The sequence below is a fragment of the Hippoglossus stenolepis genome, chromosome 7, assembly GCF_022539355.2.
Source record: "Hippoglossus stenolepis isolate QCI-W04-F060 chromosome 7, HSTE1.2, whole genome shotgun sequence".
Taxonomy (NCBI): Eukaryota; Metazoa; Chordata; class Actinopteri; order Pleuronectiformes; family Pleuronectidae; genus Hippoglossus; species Hippoglossus stenolepis.
This window is the reverse complement of record NC_061489.1, coordinates 20,040,942-20,065,929: the sequence shown is the minus strand read 5'-3', so window position 1 is coordinate 20,065,929 and position 24,988 is coordinate 20,040,942. Positions and strand designations below refer to the sequence as shown.

The following is a 24,988-nucleotide window of genomic DNA, read 5'->3' as shown; positions in this document are numbered from 1 at the left end:
TTGTCTGCCGCAGATTCACGCCCTGCCTCCTCTCATCCTTTCACAATTCACTCACAGATCTATTCTCGAGTCTGAATCCCATCCTCCTGCTGTGAGATCAGACTGACCCCACGTCACCACAGGCCCCGCCCCTCAAACGCCACGCCGACCTTATGGCTGACGGCCGATCTGACCAATTACAACTGGAGTCCCCGCTCGCTTCCTATGTCACGGACCAATCAGACGAGCCTGTGGGCGGAATCACCGCGGGCCTGACAGTCACGTTCGGTTGCACAGGTAAGCCCTGGATGGGGTGTTGTGAGTTTTCTTCTTATTGTTATTTATTGTTTACGCTGTAAATAACGCTGTTTGGTGGCATGTGGTTGTGTACTCACGTGTACACAGCGTTAGCCGGGTAGCAGCACATTTAAGCTAGCAGGGCTGAGAGTGCAGCTCTACAAAGTGAGCAGAGAGAGAACAACGGTGATTTTCCTCTATTACACACATGTGTATTACTCCTTATTAATGGTATTTATGTGTGATTAATGGCGATATGGTCAGAGCACGTCAAACTCGTGAAACGCTTTGGCTCGGTTACTACTACGTTATTGCTCAGTTCAGAGTTTGCTCTTTGTACCACTTCAGCCTGTTTGCAAACACAGAGCTGTCTTTGTCTATTAAGTGTAAAAACACACGGGGTTCACCTCCTTATCGATCTGACCCCAGTTCCATCTGACAGGGTTTGTTTACATCTGTTTTGCCTTCTTCACGATGCGTTGGGCTCGAACGTGCCTGCTTCTGTGCACCCCCCGAACACAGAGGGGGGAAACACGTGTTAAAGCGAACATCAACAATCAGACAGATGGAGAAAAAGAATAGTTGTTAACGTGGTGTTTGGATGTGATTTCAGGAGAGCGGTGTGAACAGGCTCGCTGCTGAACCGAGGAGCCATCAGGACGGGACTCCTCCATATCCTACCACACCTCTGCTCCTCCTTCGAACTGCCTCCCCCAGCCGCTGGATCCGGAGCGGGAGCTACTCTGGAAGGGATCAACGTGAATCTGTACTTTTTCCTCTTTTTGTTTAAATCGGAATGGGTTTTGAAAAGACCTGACCTGGATGCTTTGCTGTGAACGTGCTCTTTAAAAAACCGCGCCGGTGGAGTTTGCCAACTTTTGTGGAGGTCGCTTGTGAAGTCAATCCGGGAGGGGGAACTGAACCTAAAGCAGACATGGATCAAGCCAGCGGTGGAGAGGACCCGGGTAAACCCTCTAAAAAGAAATCCGGCGAGGATGAGGGCAAAAACAAAAAGCTGGTAGGTGTAAAGACTGTGTCGGGGCACTGAGCAGTCGTCTCTCACATCCTGTGTAGTCCCACAAGCAGGGGTTGATGTCACTCTCAACTTTGGTCACAGTTAGAAAGTTGCACTGCTCCACACTTTCACAACTCTGCAGTTTTGCTGTGTGTAAAGTGGCTTTGTTAGACCCATTTCGTTACATTTCCTCTAGTTTTATATGTGTTTATTTATTTTTATTTTTGTTCTTGCTTGATCCCATTGGGAAGTAATATCTCATTTTACCAGGGAGTCCTGGTAAAGATGGGCAGCGATGACGTAAAGGTTTCAAATACAGACACAAGCAGGGATACATTACACACACACACACACACACACACACACACACACACACACACACACACACACACACACACACACACACACATGAATTAGGGGAAGCACATGTTAAAAGTAATGACATTGTCCTATGAAAACTGATTTTTAAACACGCCAAGAGAAGGCAGCTGTTTTCAGTTTATTAATCCGTATAAACCTCATGAGCAATTGAAGTGTAAACATAACGCAAGTCCAGGCAGTGAACAGCAGGTTGTGTATTTGCTGAGCAGGCAGAGGCTAACGACGTGTTGTTATTACTATTTAATGCAGCCAGATACAGAGCAGCTAATAGCCGTTAAGAGTTGAGAAAAACAGATAGTGTTTCACTGAGTGCCTCACTTTTCAAAGCACTCAGTGCATCATGTGATTATCCCCGTCAATGCATTTCCCTAAAAGTTCTGTGAAGAGTGTTCTTGTTGTGACAGTTGTGCTTCAATATCTATTGTGACTACGTACACAAACACAGAGTGAAGTTACTGGATGACTCACAGCCACTCGTGTGCCGTCAGTGGGGGTTTGTGGCAGTTTTATAAAACGGTGTGAGTGTGTGTGATTGATAAAACTTTTTCCTCAGTCAGCCTGAACAGTTTTATCAGCACAAGAAATGAACTTCTCAGGACGACAGCGTCTCTTAGATAACAACTCACAACCACTTAAACAATCATATAAGTTGCAGCAGCTCGATTGGCTTGGTCTAGTTGAATAATACATGTAGAGTGAGGAGTGTGCTGGAGTCTGACTCTGCATCATTGCTGCTCTGGTGTCATTAAGCCGTTCAGTCACTGCATTCTTTGCTTAGGAATGAGATCATAAGTTTTGGGAGGTGTGGTGTTGTGTAACATTTTTGTATGATGCGTTTGACAGCTAATGAAGTAGCGTGACTGATTTCCTTAACTACTGCTGTGTAAACAAGTGTTAAGGGCATCCAAATCTATAATTAGGATTCTTCTGGTCACTCTCTTGTACATACAACTCTAAACAAACCTAAACTCTATTACTGAATGTGTTGAGTGCATGTAAGTGTCAGCACACTGTCAGAATCTGTAGAAACCAGTGGTTGAAAGTTATTTTGTCCGTGATGAAAAGCTGAAAAAGAAAATTGTCCGGTGTTTGATTGTGCTTTCTGTTTTTCCACGTTCATGAAAACCTTGGCTGCGGTTGAACTTTCTGGATGATGTCGCCTCTCACCAGCCAATAATTGAGTACTAGTAGTGTGGCTTTTTATTGTGCCTTTCACTTGCTTTTGATTGTTTGCTTATTGCTGTGTTTGGCCAGACGTGTAATCAGAGTCTCTGCTATCAAACAAGGAAACGTCTGTGTAGGTTGGCTAGTGTTTCTAACGTCAGACTGAATGATTGCATAGAATTAGACTGACCACTGACAACTTTATTAACACCTCAGTAGTTTTCATACAGTAGGTGGTGGTTCTTGTTGCTCTGGTATTAGTCTTGAGGAAAAACAGTCTTAAACTTTTAACTTGTAATGGTTGTTTGCAGCAAATGTAAGGTGAGGGAAAGTGTTACCATAACAGCTGCCGGACAGGAAATGACATGCACTCCCTAAAGGGTGTTGTCTTGAGAAATCCCAATGACAGCCTGAGACTCTTGACTAGCCTGCTTCCCAAGTTCAAAACTGTTTGCAAGGGTGTCCGGAGAATGCCAGCATTCACTCTAAGATCACTTCTTTTTGTCCAGTAGAGTGGACTCAGGGCTGGGCACGTCCCCTGCTTCTCATACCTCGCAACAAAGCAGTCAGAAGCAAAGGAAGCCTGGACTCTCTGGCTGTTGCAGAGATATCAACAAGACTCTTGAGTGTAAGGGAGGAAACCATTATTCATTCCTGGGTGGAGCCACGATCTGTCCTCTCTTGTTTATCCCCACTTTTTCGCTGCCCCAATAGATAGTGTGGATCCACGTTTGTTTGCAGACATTTCAATAACCTGACATACACTCACATGAAGGTATTTAGCAGGGTCCTTCAGATGATTACATCATAACATACTTACAAAAATGTTCTCTTGGATGGTTGGACTTTGGAAGATTTGCTTATAATTAACTATGAACAGTTTACCCTCTATGCAGGGCTATGGGCTACATTCCTGACATGCAGTGTAGTTAGTGTAAATGTTGTCCAGGCAAAAGGTTGGGGGTAATATCTATTACAGGCGGAATAAAACCACATGTAGTCTCTGCTTTTTCACACTCAGAGCTGCTAATAACAACACAGTACCATTTGCTCGGCTCCCAAGCAAAGTGGCAGTCACTGGTACAGTTTGGTCTCAGCTAAAGCAAACCAGTCTTTAGAGGAGAAACACTGAAAGCTGTGTGTTTGTTTAACAAGTCAATGGGCATGATTACATCACAGCAACACCATTTGGGCTTTGGGCCCAGGATGTAAATACTCAACACAGCCAAGGACATAAGAATAACCCCCCAGTGTTCAGTGAGAGAGCTAATGCAAAACTTCTCTTTTGTTTTGTGCTCGGCACTCTGTGATAATGTTCTTTACTGGAACTTCCAACATCATGACATGCAATAAAACAGGCTGATGAAGTCCTTTTAAAGGAATTCTGTGGAGCTGGTTTGGCAGAAAGGGAGAAATATTACCCCTCTGCATACCAGAGTAAATGATGACATCATATAAAGCAGCAAGAGGGTAAAATCATCCCAGTGTATCCTTAAAATAAGCATGTGACTTCTCAACACAGACTGTGGTTTATTAGTTATGATTTTGGCCTATATATATATATATCAAAATAATCATTACAGTTATTTCATCATCTGCAGAAACCTTGTCTCACCCATAATGTTTGGCAGATTTATTATCAAATGTCAATACATTTTCCAATGCAACACTCTTTGAATTTACCATCTCATAAGTATGTATCCGCTCTAAAGATTTAGTTTCTTTTCACACACAGTCTTGTGACATGCTGCATTTATTTGCTGATCACAAACCTTATCCACAGATCTGTATCATGTGAGGAGGAATGTTATTGTTAAACAGCTTTGCTATGGTTTTAGAGTTGTGTCATAGTTAAGTGTCAGTGATGAATGAATGAATCACAGAGCAGAAATTTGTGATACATCAGTTATTTTCAAGTGAATGTTCTTGAATGAGCTCAAGCACACAATCTATTCATTAAATGCTTTAGTTACGTACATTTTTATTTAATTATTTCATAATTAATGAGGTTTAAACGTGCAATTTGCAGCTACAATACAAAGGTACCATTCCTCCCAGTGTGTTTGGTGGGTCATTTCATTGTGTTATGTGAACAGTCAGTCAAGTGACTGATCCATGATGTTTGCTTACGACAGGCAGTGTCCGTCTGCTCTGCTCTATTATGTTTAACAAAAGGACTAAAGGTGATCCGTATCTCAAAGGTCATTTGGTCAAGTGAGAAGGAGACAGAGACTGGTGGCTAATTTACAACTGAGATTAGTGTCCTCACATACACTGCAGATAGGTGGGAGAGTTGATAAGTTTTTTTTTCACTTGTCAAAAGATAACTGATATTGTTTAAGCAATAAGTTCTGGAGGAAGTTGGAAGTGATTTTCGGGATACACATTAGCTCAGAGTTGAAAACTATTCTCACTTCTTTCTTTCTGTTTTGACTATTAGCTACAGAACTGGTGAGCCTGGCACTTTAGAAGAGAGTTTCTTTATTGTTTGTTAACCTATGAGAAATGAGGATCAGAGAGACGCATTATGGTTTTAAAGATGACTGTTGGTGTCCCTATTACCTCTTGATATGATGAATGTTTTTCTACACATGATATCGATATGGAGAAGATTATATTTGCAGACGTTTTGTTGCAAAATGTCAAAATGCATGTATGCAAGATTTTTATTTTGGTGTCATCAGAATGAATCAAAACGGATAAGTGGCTAAATGGCTCCTATATAAACTACAGTGTAAAAGTATAATGGTAATCATTTATTATTATTATCATTAAGATTATTTTAATATTTCAATGTTAATTTTACATGTATATACATTATACATATAGCTATACATATATAATTCTTCTATCATTTTAAATATATAATTAGAGTGATACAATTGTAAATGGTCTGTATTTATAAAGTGCATTTCTAGTCCTTCTGGCCACTCAAAGTGCTTGACAGCAGTTTTTAATTCACCCTTTGATACACACACTCATACAGTGCATCAAATGGATACGATTCTATAAGATAAGATAAGATAACTTCACCAGTATAAAGAAATCAGTTGAAAGCCATCGTGTAGATGCCCATTAGAATGGAATAAAGGAAAACATACAATACAAACTTTAGATACTATGAAGATATGAATAAATAGAGTAAGATAAAATACTATATACACAGTACATAGTACACAGTACATAGTACAATGGCCACACACTGTGAGGTGTGGTGTCCCCACAGAATATTTAGATCAGGGATAATATGGCACATTATATGTAATGAAGCATCTGTTTGTAATGACCTGTCTTCATGACCAGTGTGAAGAGTAAAACGTGGAGTTACAAACAGAGGACACGGTGCCAGCAGCGCATCTCAGACTGTGGTGACTTCATCATATAACATGTTGCTGTGGCCACAGAGTGACACGTTAGCGTTAGCATCGGTGTTAGCCGCTCGGTGACGTCAGAGCAGTGCGCAGTTAGCCGCAGGTGCAGCGGCGTCAGGTGCAGCTCGTCACCATCACCGTTAGCAGAGCTGAGACCGACGGTGGAAACAGTCTGACCCGGGAACCGAGGAGGTGGCTCAGAGCTTTGTCACCGAGAGAAAGTACCACACTCCGGGGGCCTTTCTCCTGAAAAGTCCCACGGCTAAAGTCAGACAGGTTGGTGGCTGCTGACATTCACCAGCACTGAAAACCGTTGAAATGTCAGTTGTGAAGAACCGTTGCTAAACCAAAAGCAGCAATTTTTAATGCTAACATAAAAGCTAGCTGAGGTTAACGTTATGTCTTTAGCTTGTGAAAAACTGAGCAGCTGCCCCCCAAATAGATTTTAAAATTTAGTTTCACATGTATGTTGTGAAGCATTGATATGTCAGTAAAGTAATTTCCTGTTAATATTAACTAATTCATTCTTTTTTAAAAATCAATTTCGAACATGTAATAAAAAAAAAAAGAGAAATTTTACAAACAAGTGGAAAAAAAATATACAGAAAAAAGTGTTTACAGTGATGAGGAAAAACGAATCAAACACGTAATGATTTAATCTTCATAATCGAAAGAGGAGTGAGAAGAAATGCAAACCTGACCGTCCTACAGTAACTTGTTTAAAAGCATTTGATATTTTTGGAAACAGAGTTTAAATAAGTGAAGACCTCAGATGAGAGTTCATTCTGGCCACTGTTAAGATTTGTAGACGTGCAGTTATTTTACTGTTAAATATGTGATTTCTTATTCATTTACTATGTCAGTTTAATCGGTTTAATATCGCGGATTCTTAAAGAATATTTCAAGGGTCCTTTATAAATTCTTAACGAAAACAGTGTCACTACAGATCAGACCTGAGATTCTTGAGTGACAGCTGGAAATTACAGATCCATTGTGTAATGGACCTGTAATGTGATGAGATTGACATAAACCAGACAAGTAATTCAGTACTTCACCAGAGCTAAAGAGTGAGATCCTGATTCATTGTATATTTATCAGGAACAAGCCATTATGAATTTTTTCGGTTTTTATGATACGAAATCCACATCACACACAGCGACAGTGCATCTCAGGCGAGAGCCCAGATGTTAAAACAGGAAACATTTGTGTCTGATTTAAGGCAACGACGTAGTTAACCTTCATGCGCTTGACAGTTTGAACAGTATCACGTTGGGGATCATATTTAATGGTTTACTTTGCTGCTGGTGTTTAAAGCTTTGGCATTTGAAGCGCTTGACACTTTGATACACAAGCTTTAGGGAAGCCTCCAGGATCATTTGAGGTCCTGTTATCACCCAGTTAATACAAGTTGTCATCTTGTCACACACTTGAGGCTCTCCTGTATTTCCTGTTGCCTGTTGGGTCAATCTATACAGGATTTGTGTCGCGTAGCTCCACCATTACTTCTCGTGCTGCTTTGATTATTTTCTATTTTCCCCGCATTTACATTGTGAGGGAATGTTACCGCGTCTGCGTCAGGGAGATGTGTGAAGAACTGCAGGAAGCAGACCACATGTGAGAGTTTTAATGATGGCATTCAGGAAGTAGGAGCGAGAGGAAGTGGTGAAGAATGCTTTAGTCACACAGTGGAAGAAACCAACAGATTCACCTCTCAGTTTCACTCTCAGAGCCCCTGTGTACATTAACTATAGAGAATGGAACATTTATTTGGCTGCCTCAGTTGCATATTAAAAAGCCTCCTCGAGCGATAACATAAGATGAATCGTTGCAGTTAAGTCTCGTTCATAGTTTAGGTGGATGCTTCGTCGTCTGTGTTTCTGTTTTGACTGAGCTACTGAGTCACATGTAGGTCAGGCTGAAGGGGGTTTCCTGCTCTGTCACTTGTATGACATTAAATGATTGTGATGGCGGATTTTTCTTTCTTGCTAAATTTGCTGAGAGATGTCGCTCATTGCCCCCGTTGTACTTTTTTCTAAAAAAACTCAGAGTAAGCAAGTGAGAAATCATATTTCTGCTGAGTTGTAAGTCAGCTGTCTGACTCTTCACACTTTCTTTTATGGGTGTATCAGTTGTGAAGGATAGTGTTTTATACTACATGTGTATTGATTTAAGTTGTAGCCCACAAACAAATAAATTTAGCTATTTAAATTTGAGAGATGAACAATTAAATCAAATGATTTGTTGAATAAATCTCTTTGTGTGATACGGGTCAGACTGAAAGAGTTTAATGCAGAATGAAACTCACTGGCTGATGCACTTGATGCACTGCCTGATGCATGTCAGTGGAAAAGGCAGGCATAATCACTATTGTAGCAGATACAAGGGCATTGTGATTGGATTATTTTAGAACGTTCTAGCTGTACACAGTATCATGAGCCAGCACCAAGCAAACAGCCGACAGATAACATAACAAGGTCACAAGGTCATATCATTCTGCACATGGCAGCAATTAAGGAAAACAATTGGCTAAGCAGATGTAATGACTGCAGGTTTAAAGACGTAATCCAAAATTCCAGTTTAAATATGCCTGAATAGTAATTGTATTTGGGCTAGGCAATAAAACAATAATAATATAAGCAATATAACAAAAGTCCTATAACAAAAGTCTTATATATTGATAAAATGTAGAGGTGTTACACATAATTGATCTACCTCAGATTTATAAAATGTTTTGCTGTTTGAAGAGAGTTGTCATTCTCTGCTCATAAAGAAGATTTTAAAGCTATATCCACAACTCGGGAGCAAAAAGGCTAAATTATTCATCCTGATAATTATTATTACCGACTGAAATCAACATTTTTATCTTGATGTAACTTTTAGCCATATATCGCCCATCTCTAAATTGTATTATAAAGTTCCTGTAGATCTCTGCTAGAACATATTTATTTCAGTATGTTCGTCTATAAAATGCAAATTACATTTCATGAACATTTTGAGAAACGCACTGACATTGTTGCCCTTTCCTGCAAACTTCAACTCTTGTCTTGGCTTCATATCATGCCAACCCTCAAGGGGACAGTACTAGAAAGTTGCTTTAAACCGAGAGCGAGATAACCTGAGGGCAGTGCTGTACTGCTCTGCAGTCACGTTGTCAGGCCGTCCAGCGTGGAGCCATTCAGATCTTAGCTGTGCTGGCTGTTGTGTGCTTTCCCCTTTCAATAGATGCTGTTTTAGGAAATAGTAAACTGTACCAGCACTTTCCTGAAATAATAAGGCCAACACAGCACTCATGCCCTTTAAAGGCACTTCAGCTCTCGCCGAAATCTAGTGCATTCTTTATTTGTTTTTCTCTTTTGTTTTAATTGCTGGCTCTGTTTTTGAAACTTTTTGGGGAATTAAACAACTGAAAATATCACAAAGATTATGTGTAAGAAGTGAGTCATTACTGCATCTGTTAAGACTTAATTTATTTTTGTAGAATAACAACCAAAAGTCTGTGTTTGAGTAAATTATTCCCAATCCAGTTTGCAGAGAGGACCTATGTGCTGTTGTGGTGCAAGTTAATTCGAGATTTTCCTGTACCTGGAGAAGAACCTGTGTCTTCTGGTGTTTCCTCGTGTGTGCGCTTGTTATATATGCAATGCCTCCTCTCACCTTTACTCCCATTGTTGAAAGTTACTCACACACAGGTATGTTATGATGTGGATACGTCTATTGTCACCTAAAAAAGTGGCTCAGGGGAGAATACAGATGAGACTCAAACATGAGAGAAATGAATCTGACATTGTCAATTCTGATTTGGACCACTTTACTTCACCCTCGTAAAGTGTTCAGTTTATGAATCGGTAAAGCTTTAGACCACAATAATTGTGCTACTTAATGTTGATCAATCTGATTTTTAATGAATCAGTTACTCATTATGTGATGGTCCAGTACACACCATCAGTTACACACCACCTCATATTTGAGTTAGTCTTTGTAACTTAGTCAAACTCATCACTAATCTGTAAAATTTACTGACGGAAAAAAGATCTGTTGTGGTATTTACTCTGCAAAGTTGTTCAGAAAACTTAGTGAAGCTGTTTGGTGCAGGCCACAGGGCTGGAGAGACGGAAACATCTATAGATACCAGCGTTTGAATAAAGATGAGACTTAGGGCTGGAGTAGAAATGAAACCAGATGCTTGCTGTCATTTAAATGTTCAGCAAGAATTATTTGCATATTGTAGAGGAAAACACCAGGAGAGGGCAATTTTACTTCTACGTGCTTACTGAAGTCAGTTTTGATAGTAATATATTTTAAATGGATAATTGCTCCCAAGATATAGTTTGGAAAGTTGCATGAAATGTGAGGTGGAAGTGGCTCTTAGCTCGTCTTATGGCCTCTCCTCTACTTCTGTGCTCTGCTTGAAAAGGGCGTCCTCACAGTGCAAACGCAACGATTAATTGGATAGATTTTTATCAAGAAAGATAAATGTTACTTTCATGCTTTCATAAATCTTTTGCAATAGTGAGAGCTGTGTTGTGTGCTTACCTCTTTGACTACAAAAGCCATTGAGGAGACTCTGTAACAAGACTAATTTAGAAAAATTGATTTGTTTAGACTATGTCTAATTCAGTTACTCAGATGGTATTTGTTGCTGCCTGATGCCATTCCCCCAGAATTGAGCATGATATTGGCAATGCTGTATCTGATTTGATTACACTTAGACAAATTATCTAATTTTGAAGTTTATGGCTATGACTGGCAAACATGAGTCTCTAATGTAACCAGAGGAAAGTAGTGCTGCGGCCTAAGGGCCTGTCAATTACAGGTTTGTTTTGCACAGTAGAATCTTGGTGGTGCTCGGTTCAGGTTATTGATTTCCTTCTTGAATTAGTGCATACAGTATTTTTGGATAAAGATTTAATAATTAAAGCCTTTTTTGTTAAATCTGTTGTACACATTCATCGGGCCTTTTTCTTAATAGGAGCTCTGGTGCACCCTATTGGCAACAACCCAAATTTAGACACCCTTTATTCTGACATTCAGAACAGGACAAAATATATTTTTTCCCCATCTTAAATATGTTTGTGGTCTGTGATTTGATAATAGGCACAGACACATCAGCAGTCACTCTTACAGACGGTGCACATTCACTATTGTTGCTGTGCGTGAGATTCACTTTTTGTCCTTTGAGTTCATTTAAGCCATGCTCTGAGTTTTGTGACAGTTATTCCTTTGCATTGTGATTTATCATCACTGCTGTCTGTTCTGCTGACAGATAAATATCTAGCCCGATTAAAAAATGTTTTGACAGTTTAAGCTGCATTGTGATTGGTGCAAGTGTCACTGCATCTTTTACTTTTTCCTACAGTTACTGCACTAAAGGGGGCATTCATGTTTAGACATTTTATTTAACTGCACAAAAATACAATGAGCTATGCTCTTATGATTCATATGTACAGCAAATGTATTTGTCTGTACTGGTGAGTTATTTAATAACAGAACTATTTTCCTTTTCAGTGAATATTGGTCATTTTATTTGCCAGTAGATTTGTAATCCTTGTTGAGTGTAAAGTTTAACTACAGTAGTCAAGTTTTACTCGCTCATAATTGTATAAGCAACAGACACTTTGCGAGAATACAGATTTCCCACTTTGAAAACTCAGCTTGACTACAGAGTGTACTAACTAGCGAATGAGGCGTATTGTGAAATTCTTCCTAAATTTCAGAATGCTTTTATCTCAGTATTTTGAATTTGTTTGTCCTTCACGTATTTCTAACTCTCAGTCACCTGAAGCTGAACTGAGCAGCGGATTTGACTGGAGATACAAGGTAGTTTGATGAAGTTGCCAAGTACAATCATCGGTACATTGCATTACAGTCTTCACTGCCAACAACGGCAGGCTCCCAGTAATCCTTTGTTATTATTAGAACTAATTAAAGTAAAACCTAATTTTGTTTAAACTCGTTTTACAGAGGCATGTTGACTACTGATTTTATAGCGATGGTTTCAGTGAGTGAGTTAAAATGACATCATACAGATGGTCTAGTTAAATTAGTTGGGTATAACAGGCATTTCTATTTAAAAACATGTGCGATGGTACCCAGTGTGATACTAAGTTGGTCTGTTGTCCATCTTCAGTGAAAATTTATTTCATATGCCACCTGGTGGCTTTTTGTAATAAAACAGAGCGGTGGAAGGATACGTCTCCACACGAGTTAAAGTAGTTGTACTGTGTGATATTAATTTTAAGTTATTGTGTAAAATATGCATACTGGTATGGTTTTGTGTCCCCAAACTGACTCTCAAGTTTTGAAATATTGCTTTGTGTTTTCATTTTTAAAGATCTGCATGGAGTCATAATCATATTTGATTAAGGAGGGACCCAGAGCTAATTTGATTATTTAGAGGAATATGTGTCTGGTAATAAACATTTATTATGATGAAAAAGTTTACTTTAATAAGCGGGAGAAGCCCAGAGGACATGCAAGCTTAATTGTTAGATGTTAAATTGCATTGTTGCGATGTTGCCAAGATAATGGGCAAGGAAAGGCCCTCAAGTCAAGGCAATTAACCAAACAGTGGTTTGATTGTTGTTAAATTGATTAGAAAATGTTTAAGCACTCCATTTGAAAATTAGCTATTATTTCACGCAGTTTTAGACTGCTAGAGAATGCTGGGCTTAATGACACATACGATCTGAGATAAAAATGGGAAAAAGTTGTTGCTCAGGTCAAATTCTCAGCTTTAGAGATGTTGGAAGACATGATGCAGCCGTGTTGAAGGCTGCAAATGATGATGAAATGAATACGTGGTCATCCCAGACAGACGTCTAATGAAAAGGACCTATTTGTTATAGCCGGACAGCACATAAAGCCTGCTCATAGCGACCGAAGCTCTATTCTCTGTGGTTCCAAGCTTGCAACTGTTGATCGGTTGTTGCAGACAAAACTAGTGATAGATATGGCAGTTTGAGTGTCTGCTCAGTGTTGCCCAGAGCGACGGCTGATAAAGACGCACAGAGGGAGGTACAGGTTAGAGTCAGTCTGTTTGCTCGCCCCAGCATTAGTAGTTTCCTGATTAGAATAGTGGAGAAATCCGCGGCTGGAGGCAGACTTTATGGCCATCCCCACCCCACATCGCCCTACTCATTAGTACTTCATAGCCTAGCGCCACGGCATATGGCAGTGTTGCTACTGCTTCCCATTTGAGGTGTGTTTCAAATGGCTGTCCCTTGCCGAGCCACAAGCGGCTGGCAGTGGCCCCGTCTTATTTTGTCTGAGATAAAGAAGAACATCTGCAGTAGAGAGAAGTTTCTGGATTTCATCTTTTTAATTTGAGCTCTTTGGAACACAGATATTTGAAACGTTTGTAATGTCTTTGAATGGATTATATCATAAAATTTAACATCAAGGATCGGGTCACTGTCACTTCAAGAGATGCTCTTTAAAACACCTTCCAGAGATAAAACAATATTTTGGTGTGCAGTCATGGCTGTAATGAATTACCTTGTGAAAGAGTTTTTTTTTTTTTTAGTATACACAAACTTTGTGGGTCTTTTGAACAGGCGTGTGCATTATGTCTGTGGGGTTGTAGAAGTTTTAAAATGCATCACATTTCATGTAAGATATTTTGTATGTGTATTAAAGTGTGTGTTCTTGGGGTGTTTCACTCTTGAACTCACACTTAGAGCTTACACACAATAAAAAACTATTTTTGGGAGCATTACTTATTGTCACGTCCTTCACATGTACAGTGTCTAGAAATCCACATTGGAAAAAAAAGCAGATAATGAAAACTGGCTAATGCTGGGTGTGGTTCTCAGACATTAAGCACATATCCATTATGTACCACTTATTATACAAATATAATTGTTATTGGAAAGAAGATTTGTCTTCTGACAGATTAATGAGGCACAGTAACCAGAGGACACTGCACATGTGAGTGCATTTTGATGGGCTACATGCTGTGCTCTTTGTGGGTGTTGTCATTTTCTGTTGGATCTTGTTTTTCACACTCTTCCCTCCCTCCAACAGAACATACACATAAAAACATTGGCTGATGATATGGTAAGGTGCTTGGTTTCATTTTGGTGTGCCTAGTTTTGTTTTACATCATCTCATGTTTTGTTATGGCAGCATGAGACTTCAGACTGAAATATGTGGATGGGTCCGATGTGCAAAAAGCAAAACAATTAATTGGATATTTTACTGGAAACGTGAAAAACTCAGGACAGCTTATATATACAATGAGACCTTTTGTTACTCGACTGAACCGAAAAAGCTTAAACTCACCTCTCATGGTTATCACTCCATAATACTGTGAAAATAAAACATAATTTTTCATGGTGTTTTTTATCAGCCCCACCGAAGTCTGTAACCCTAACGTTTTCATTATGAACAGAACTTGGGTCAGAGCATCTAGACTTTTGTAAGCAGCTCATAGATCCTTTCATATGCAGTTTTCTGTGGGACTATGATTAGATGTGCCGATCTGCAGGGCCTTTTAAATGCCCTTTAACAAATAACCAGTTTGACACTGTATTTTAGGGCCTACAAAGTAATGTCAAAATTGTATCTATCAGGAAATATGTGTTTTGTCTGAGGTATATTTGATCCATCCAGTAATATTTCACTCAACTGGCAGTCGTGCCATCATGTGTGTTATCATCATGTATCTGTATCTTTTCATTTCACTACTATGTGTTCATTCATCCAGCATGGCTTCTCCGTTCCATTTAACCAAATGTGACTAACATCATGTAGTTGCATGCCGTCCATGTACTTTTTTGCTTTCACACTAAACTTTACTGCATCATCAGTGTCAACTGATGAATCTGAGGAAAATTGACTGAGTCTCACTGATGTTACAACAGTAAAATATTGTATGTTTAATGTGTTTTTAATGACATGAACACAAACCAGGTTGTCATGTGGGTGTGACGGTAAGTAAAGGTTTGATATAAACTTCTTGCGTTACAAAATGTCAAAAATAAGTTTTACTGATTCTGATATGTTTCAAACAAACTGATGTGTATTCCTGACTGGATTTATTTGATTTTTACAAAATTAACTCTTTGTATTTTGTACATCTTATTTTATAAAAGCATTTAAAAACATTTTGAATCAGATTATAAAGGTGTCATTTACTGCATAAACATGCTATAGTTTTCTTTTTTATTGTTTTAGGTCTTTGTTTTTCAGTCCAGCAAGGTCCAGTATGAAATAGCCTAACAATCATTGGATGGATTGGATGTACATGTCATCTCATAGCCAATCACCAAGAGTGGCTTTCCACATAATGAAAAACACCTTCATGCTCATCAAAGAGTGAAACCCTCTCATTGAGGCCTGACTTATCACTGCACCTGCGAAAACATAACATATTTTTAACCTATTACCATTTGTTTGGGTTGTTCTAAGAATTGTGTTTTCTGGTGTTTTATTTCATCCTCATGGTCCCAACCTATAGACCTTTTCTAACATGCGTCTTTTTATGAAGTAGCTACACCAAGGGTTGATAAGATGCTTGCACTGTCATCTAGTGGTTGGTCCTAGCTCTGTCCACACCCTGAATGGTCAGTTGTACCTGCTGGGTGTGGTTAGCCGTGCAACAGACATAGAACTGTCAACCTCACAGAGTTCAAGGCATTTTCATCCTTATAAAATGGAGTTCTCCTTAATGACCTGCAGGGGTTCTGGCTGACATTGTAAAAGCACGGTCTGCGCTGACCTTGCCATCAGAGGATCCTGTTTGCTGTGTACTGCAGTGAGCTGTGTGTGTCCTCTGATAAACAACACTTGAATGTGTGAAATTTCTGTTACAAGCAGATTAAACCAATATTTCCCTTTTTCAAACATCTGTATTTCCTTGAGTTCAACAAAGGCAGTGATTACAAACAGTTACCTTTATACTTGACATAGTCTGAAAAGGATTTTCATCAGGGGCAAATTTTAATATCTCAAACACTCTTTTTTTCTTTCAGCGTGATCGTATTACCAGTTTCAGGAAAACGGGGAATAAGAAGGAGAAGCTCCTTATACAGCACCCAACAGATCCGCTCTCTATCCAGGCTGAACTGCCCGTTCCTCAGCCGCTGTTTGACGACCGCTCCATGAACCTCTCGGAAAAGGAGATCATCGACCTCTTTGAAAAGATGATGGTGAGCTATCTATTTATTTGCACACGGTCATCTGTAGCACTCAACAACAGCTTTATTAAAGCTGCCACAGAAAAATAAATAATCTGTGTCCCATTATGAAATCTTAAAATTAATTCATAAATCAGTGCAAAGAGGCGCACAAGTACAGAAACTGAGCTGCTGCAGGTGAATGTAGGTGAAGGAGTTTGATGAGGCAAAAAAGCTAAGTTAGGAAAGTTCCTTTATGTGAACTTATACCAATAGATCTCACGTGTTCTTGTTTTACTGCTGATAAGAATTTTTTTATAGTTAGTAAAGCTTTGCAGGCATGTGAAGAAATATGATGATAATATTTTTGCAAATTGTTTATTTTCCCACAAATTAATAGGCCCTGATGAAATTATACCAATGGTTTCCAGCTTTTATGAGTAAATTGACAAGTTATATTTGACCAATTTATCACAGGATTAAATCTGAAACCAGAGCGACCAAAGCTGTAATAGTTGACTGTAGTTCAGCTGATCCAGACCACTTTAACCATTATGAACCAACTTCATAATGGTTAAAGTGGTCTGGATCAGCATGTTTATGATATTAATTTAATTATTTAAAAATGTTAATGGCACATAAGCAAATGTGTAGAGTTCCACGGTTGAGAAATATTGTATAAATGTTGTTTTTAAAGACAAATCTTTACCTGTATTCATAGTATTGATAAAAAACATTATACATTCAGATGTGAAGCTTTTGTGATGCAGGGCTTGCCTGCGTACACACGCCAGGCCACTGTCAGTAAAACGTCAAACTTTGAAATTCAATTCACACTCATCTACGGGGTCAAAGCTCTGTCACACTTGTGATTTTCTCCATTGAAATGCATTTTTGCCCTTATGTACTGCAGGATTGAAATCTAACAAAAAGCTTTCAGCTCATCTCTTTGAAGTGGGGAGCCGAATTACTCTGGCTTCATTGCATAGGTTGTGTGCACTATTGTGGATAATGTCTCCGAGTGTGTGTGTGTGTGTGTGTGTGTGTGTGTGTGTGTGTGTGTGTGTGTGTGTGTGTGTGTGTGTGTGTGTGTGTGTGTGTGTGTGTGTGTGTGTGTGTGTGTGTGTGTGTGTGTGTGTGTGTGTGAGAGTGGTGCAGTGCCTGCCTTTCCTTTTTTCCACATACAATGGTCTTCTTTGCCAGGGCCAGAGAAATGCGACCAGGGCTCGTGGTTTTCATCAGGCGACTGCTTAGTGTTTTCTTGCCTGGGTGCTCATCCCTGTCACTCAGTTCACCTCTCAATTACTATGTTTGTGCTCACAGTGGCGTGACATTAAACCTAGGCTTCATCTCGCTCAGTGACAGACGACACAGAAGACAACACATGGTGTGACACTTGACAGACCTTGACACTTTGGGTCGGGATGTATAATTATAGCAGTGGAATCCAAAAGAAAAGCATTATTTACTCATGTGCTTTTGAAGCCAGCACTGTTTGGACTGTAAACTACACTGTAATAGATGGTAAACTTTTCTGCTTTGATGTAGCAGAAACGGAAAAGTCAGTGCTTGTTTCTTTTGATGCTAGCAGCTCCTCTTCAGCATCTGTCTTTGTAATGTCTTTTTCTGTCACACACACACACAAACATTTTAGTTGCTCTCTTTTTGTCTTACATCCATTCTGTTATTGATTGTTTTTATGGCGCTACATGCCACAGCCTTAGATGTCTAGCTGGCTTCAAATGAAGGGATGACCCAATGCCATATTAGTGAGACCACCGACTGTGCATTAATGACTTGGGGATAGTGAGAATGTTTTTTTCTCTGGAAAGTGGTTTACACATTACGCTGTGTATCTCAAAGCCTGAATAGCACATAGCCTATTACTGAAAGGTCATCAAAGGGTTTTGGTGGAACTGGTAGACTCCCTCCGTCAGTGGGGAGGAAAACCAAATGAACTCTTTACTAGACTTTTTGAAGCTAATCATTGAGAGCAGGAGTATGTTCATAAAACTACAGGGAGAGTTACAAGGAATGAGTAAAAAACATTTACTTTCAGCACTGGCTTTACAATGGACTTTGTCCCGTTTGTCCTGTCGTTGGTATTTCCCAGGGCGTGCGCAACAGGAATTCAGAGCCCGCTCATCAAAATGCACAGCACCAAATCCGCCGGTGTCCAGTATTTGCATCTCACTCAGGAGGCAGCTGTGTTGCAGTAGCAGACCCCAATCCAAGAGGTTTACCACAGTCACGTGTGAACTCATTTCATCAGTGTTCTGTTAGCTGTGAAGCCTTCACAATACATCCTGATGTGTCACAAACCCCTTTCATCATAACTTCAACACTTAATTATGTGAAGAAGGGTCATTACAGGAAAGCTGTGGTGGATGTTTTGTGAAGATGGCCATTCTGAAAGTCTCCCTCCTCCTGCCATGAATTTGTGTCAATGGGTGCTGCATATTGGCACTTAAGTCCTCTGAGCTGGCCATTAGCAGTCGTAATGACATTATTACCCTGATGATAGTTGCACTTGTCCGTCAGCATGAAAACCTCCAGGAGCATCCTTATTAGGATTGATTTGATACCAGAGCCCGTGTGTTTCTCTTCCCATTCTTTCGAGAATGTCCTCTCATTGTCAGGAGTGGTGTATGGATTGGAGGTGCTTGCAGAGACAGAGGACCGGTGAAAGAAGAATGTCACGTTGCAGTGCTGCTGTAGCTATTTTGAGGTTTTATGTGCCTCGATATACGCCATTGTCACTCCTACTAATAAGCTCCTATGTGATCCCTCAGCAGTTACACCCTACCCCAGGACATTAAAACCAGCCCACAGAGAGTTACTGTGTGTGCCCTGACACATTCATGGATCAGGCTCGAGGGTAAAATAATCGATTTGTCACAGTTGAAGCAAAACATTTTTATATGTCTTCTATTTTTCTTAGATCCGCTTTTCCCCATGGCACGGACTCTTCATATTTATTTCACCTACAGACACATTTGATGGTGGCCATTAATTGCTCTTTTCTTTGGTTTGAAGCCTGTGGCTCTGTGGATGGGGCTGTATTTGCAGCCTCTTCGTGCTGCGGGACTTTGAAATTCCTTCCAATGCTATATGTTTTATCTACAGGGTAGTCTCAAAGTAGGAGGACGGTGACACATTTTTGTTGCTTTGACTCTGAACTTTCTGAAGTCACTGGAGGAAACATTTGCTTTAAAGTAAATTGGTAAATTCCAGTTTTATTTGAGGATGCTTAATTCTACATCAATAAATTAATTAAATTGTTGCACTTTTCATCCACCGTCCTTGAAATTTGGGTGAATAAAATGTATTGGTCTAATTAAAAGCTTAAGTCAACATATTTATTATTAATTGTTTTAATAATTTAATATATTTAGCTTACTTATTTGTTTTCAGAGAATGAGCGCTAGCAGGTCTGTAATGCAGCCATCTTCACTTACTGCATCTTTATAAGTTTGCTCTTCTGGGAGTGGAACACCTGCTCAGTTGGATTTAGGTGCCTGACTTGACCAGTCAAGAGCATTACACCGTTTGGCTTTCAAAACCTCCTCGGTCGCCTGCTCTGATTACAAGTCTGCTCAACCAGTGGGGATGTGGACACCATCAAATACCATTAAAGCTGAAAGTCAGCTCATTAACCTCAGTCATTGTTTCATTTTAAATCCGGTGTGCTGGAGTGCAGAGCCAAAAGAGTGAACATAATGTGTCACTGTCTTACTACTTGGGACTGTGCTGTGTATATATATGCAGTAACAGCAGTCCACTGGGATAGACGCTGTTCCTGGAAACCTCATAATGCAGAATAAAATCATTTTTGGCATAAGACAGACAAGTGCAGAATATTTTGTGCTGGGTAATTCTTAGCTGAGGTTTTTAAGCCCAACTTGAGACAAAATGTTCAAGAGGATATTTCTTGCCGATTCCACAGTCATTGATACAAACTCGGAGCTCATCATTTCGACTCACCAGCAGCGTAGTTGAAGATATCCTGGGACTCTTTTATGAAGCCCGAGAGTGTATATTTAATAAAAGAGCATTAATCATTTTAGAAACTAAACATGGAGGGCTCATTCCTCCAGTTCGCCCCCTTGGCAAGCATCCCGCAGGCCCTCTCCTCCTACCCCTCCACAGCATACTCACCCTGACACATTTTGCCTCGTTTATTGAATGCCAATTAAGCAGATAAATTAGCAGGGTTCAAAGATTAATTAAAATGCCTGCCGGTTTCCTTGGGTGAAAAACCTGCCAATTGTAGAAGTTTCAGCCTTGCTTTTTTTCCCTCCTGTTCTACAAAATGTTAATAGTTTTTAAGCTCCGAGGGTATTTACTAGAGGAAATGTAGTTGAAAGAATTTAGGTCACGATGCCCTGGATGGGATTCCTGCCCGTGCCTCACTGACAAATGAAGCACAATCAAATCGAATTACATTACTTGTGGTTAAGATATTCAAGCCGTTACATAATACAGTGTTCTTACTTAGAAGTGACATGCTTAATTTGTAATTCTACATTAACTTGGTCGTCGGGTAGTCACTGCAAAATCCGTTCACCCAAACCTGAGGACACGGGATTTTCCCCCGCCTCCCAGCAGAGGGCAGCATGGCTCCACAACTTGAGGTTCAAACATACTGAAACCCTGAGGAGGATGTTTTTTTCTCTGTTCATTCTAGCCATCTCTTTGTGAGAGAGTGCTTCTGATAAACATCCCCCTCCATTCTAATCATCATGTCATTCCCTAGCTTTTAGTGCTCTGTCCGGCCTTCGCTCCATCCCCTGATGTCTCTCACATGAAAGACGTCTTTTGTGATGCCGAATTAAAGTAGCACAAAGATAATACTCCCAATAACATGCAGATACCCCCTATTCAGCCTATCTGATGTGATTGCATGCCCTCAATAGAAGCAGCGTTGTTTGATTTTGTTCGCTTGCTCAGATTTGGGGTGCACAGTTTATATAGCGGTAGCCTTGCTGCTGCCTTCATTTCAAAGACTAATTATTACTGTCATTATTTCCTGTTGCTGCACCTTGTGACTTTCACATAGAAACATGGATGCAAAAGTAATTTATTCAATTATAGAAGGACATAATCTGATTGCAAAATCTGAAACATTTCTTCTTCTCAAGGGAAACTATTGTACGGTAAATATCACCGGTCCAACTTTCGGGTTTCATTTAAATGAAATCCTCTTTCCTACAGATTACATTTTATTTATTTCATTTATTGATATTCTGTACCCCGTCAAAGTATCTAATTTCTACCATTATTGTGCATTAAATCTCTTGCTGTCTGTGTGTTTGTGTAGGAGGACATGAACCTGAATGAGGAACGAAAACAGCCCCTGCGTGGAAAAGACTTAAGCACCAAACGTGAGATGGTGGTCCAGTACATTTCCGCCACTGCCAAATCCGTAAGTGAGAGAATTAACTTGAGAGCTGTATCATTGTTATGTGAAGTGTACTGTATAATTGTAGTGGGTGCGTTGAAGTATCATGACACCCCACTCGACTCTTTAGAGTTTAACTTGATCCTGTGCTGTATTGCTTGCTTTTCCATCCTTACGCACCCTGACTTCTGTCATTGTCTCACGCTCCACTCTTCATCGCTCGAGCCCCATATCTTTGATTGCAAATTTTGATTTTATTTTTCTTCGTTGTTTTCCCTTCTCTGTCACAATCTAAGGGCTTTAAATTGTAGTCACTCACTTTCTCAAATCCAGGTGGATGGTCACTGCTTGTTCAATTGCGTGTTTGCATGAAGATTGTTGGTCCAGTGGTGAACATGCATGAGTGTTTATGCCCGGTGGTGGTCCGCTTTGATTTTAGTTTAAATAAAGTCTAATAGAACTTTTGGTTCAGCAGCGGTACAGAGGAGAACACAACGATTTTAGGCAATGTTCAGCATAAACCCATGATAAGCCTGTGTTTAATTCAAATTAAAGATTCCTTCACCACACAATTTTATTTCTGCTTTCTGACAGACTTAGTTTATATTGAGAATCATACACATTAGGATCTCACTGCTGATTCATGTAGTGTAAAAAGGGACTTGATACATCATCACTTAAATCCCAAATCAGCAATAAAAAGTACTGCTTGGTTTTTTGACTGTAATCCATGAATGCATGATGAATTCTTGAATCATCTTTTGAAGTTATGGCCACGCTTGTCAGATAAAATTCACATCTGCACCGTAGAAGAAAGTGATATCCGTCCCCACTGCTTCTCAAACTGGGCAGTACTCTCTTGACATCATCATTCATTACCTTCCTCATTGTTATGGTAATTAACTGGCATTATTGATAATGATGATTATCCGAAATGATTGAATTCCTCACAGGGCCCATTATGCCTCGCGAGCGCCGATATTTTATTCAAATGAATAACGTAATCTGTGTAGTCAAAGGACGGATGACAATATGCAGCAATATGTCTGTCAGCTCCCTGCTATCACTTTTAATAGGACTGAAGAAGGGGGACGGTTGAACGTCAGTGATGATGTATCTGCATACACAGATTCAAGCAAGTGCACACATACAGTTACACTAGAACACTTGTACATCAACACACTATGTTACATACTGATAATACATCAAGACGACTAATCTTAGACTTTGTGTTAGACTGATATTAATGTGACACAGCTATCAAATGACCTCTGCAGTCACAGCCTCACCAATATGGATTTTTAGGGGCTGATACCTCATACAAATATATATTATTTGTTTTTAATATATATCAGCCGATATATATAAAAAATTGTGAATGATTCCTAAGATGTCATTATCAAACCCTTACGATAACGATATGCAATTAAGGCTTTATATTTTAGACAAACCCAATTATAAATAACTATAAATAAAAAGACTAACTATATATAACTTGAAAATAATAACATATTCTTTGACAACAAGGGCTGCGAGATATATCTAAAATTAACCATCAGCGCGATATCAACATGGGCGATAGATGTATTGCAAAAAACTGCTTGAACTATACTGAACGATATTTTTCTTAAATGAGTTAAATCTTTCTTCAGAGTGTATACATCAGCCCGTCCTGCTAGAAATAGAAATAATGAATACAATTTTTTAATAATAAAAAATATCGTTCAGCCCTAATAAGTATGACATTGGTTTAAGCTTTAGATCCCTGTGTCAGTCTTTGTTAGGCAGGTTTCATGCGTTAATGTTTTTAAGTAACTGCTTTGTTTTGCAAAAGTTCTCCAGTTTAGGCGTTATCTGGGGCTAATGGTGCTTGTGGTTGCTGATGTGCATGCAGTGTGGAGTAGAAGAGAATACAGTATGTTGCGTTGGAAATGAAAGTGGTGATGGGTTTTGGTGTGTCTCTATTTTCCTGTGGTGCTTCTCACTGTTGATCTGACTCAATCTTTTCCCACCAAAGACGTCTGTAGCATTGTGAGATTGCAGTTTGGGGCTTCGGAAGAATTTCCTCTCTGTTTTTGTTTTATTCTAGATGATCCCAGTAGAACATCTGTCAAGATAATATTTTTTGATCTTACTCTTACAGGGACAACACTTTTTGAAAACGTATATTTTATTGCAAATACAAGCGGGAAATTCATGAATGTCACCAGCTTTCTTAAGCTGCTTTCAGACAAGCACTGGACTCCGCAGATCCTCTGTATTCTCTCCGGAGAAGGTGCATGTGTGAACGCAAATGTCAGAGTGAGACGTGAAAGAAAGACTGGGTAAACTCCGGACCCAATTCTCCTTTCGACAACTCTTTCTTTCTCAGCCTACAGCTGTTGCAAGAGCTAGACCCATTTTAAATCAGTAAATACTGTGGTAACAAGAAATATCCCCCAGTAAGGTGTCCCATTTTTCTTGCCGATCTTTCAATTGAACTTGTGCTTTAGTGCCCAACAAAAAGCAACCAAAATTATTTTTAAAGGGACATTTTATTTTAAATTGCTTTAGGTGCTTGATGTTTCCTTCAGAATATACAATTTTTTGTGTGTATATTCATCATTCATGCATGTTGATATACCACAAAGGCTTCAGCACTGTACTTATATTAAGATATCTGACTTCAAATGATAGCTAATATGAAAAAAGGGTAGTAATCACTTTGTTTACTCTAGTAAAATATATCTTTCAAATGAAAGTCAAAGCCTTTTTCCCCTCCCTTGTGAATTGCCATCTCTCTATTGGTCTATCACAAGGCAAGATTGAGAACAGTCCCATAATCTACCAAGGTGCCTCAGCAGGAGACTAGCAAATTACCCCTCGCACAAAATGGAATGTCCTTTCAAGGGAGACTTCAACATTGACCCTGTTCATCTGAATATGAGCCGTTCAATGGTATCCAGCCCCGCTTTTGCAGGAGTGTGTCTGTGGACGTCCTTGACCATCAGCTTTGCATGAATCATTGTCTTTCTCTCTCACCTCATTTCTCGTTCTTTCTTCTGTCTGTAAATGTGTGCCAACCTCATTAAAACTGCCTAATTCCTTATACACTAATACAATTACTTATTTTTCTGCAGACAGTGAATATTTTCTTGTTTAAATGTGATGTGGCTCAACCTGCAGGAGAAAAGATGATGGCAGAGTCCGGTTGAGGGGATGGTCCATTATTATTTTGATTTGGCTGATGTTTTGCTTGATGTGACCATCAATGTGCCACCTTGTT

At 39.5% G+C, this 24,988-nt stretch overlaps 1 protein-coding gene across 3 annotated transcripts in view; it reads left to right on the top strand.

The window, feature by feature from the left end:
• Positions 1–212: 212 nt before the first annotated feature.
• diaph2 (diaphanous-related formin 2) overlaps positions 213–24,988 on the top strand; it is a 340,142-nt gene continuing 315,366 nt past the window's right edge. For 2 of the 3 annotated variants that reach the window (XM_047340479.1, XM_047340478.1), the window contains exons 1-5: positions 305–462; positions 890–1,294; positions 14,230–14,262; positions 16,179–16,355; positions 21,643–21,747. In XM_047340479.1, coding sequence (XP_047196435.1) covers positions 1,211–1,294; positions 14,230–14,262; positions 16,179–16,355; positions 21,643–21,747 — 399 coding nt within the window. In that variant the 5' untranslated portion in view covers positions 305–462; positions 890–1,210. Of the gene's footprint in view, positions 277–304; positions 463–889; positions 1,295–14,229; positions 14,263–16,178; positions 16,356–21,642; positions 21,748–24,988 lie in introns of those variants that run through there. The other variant, XM_035160754.2, reaches the window with a different exon arrangement.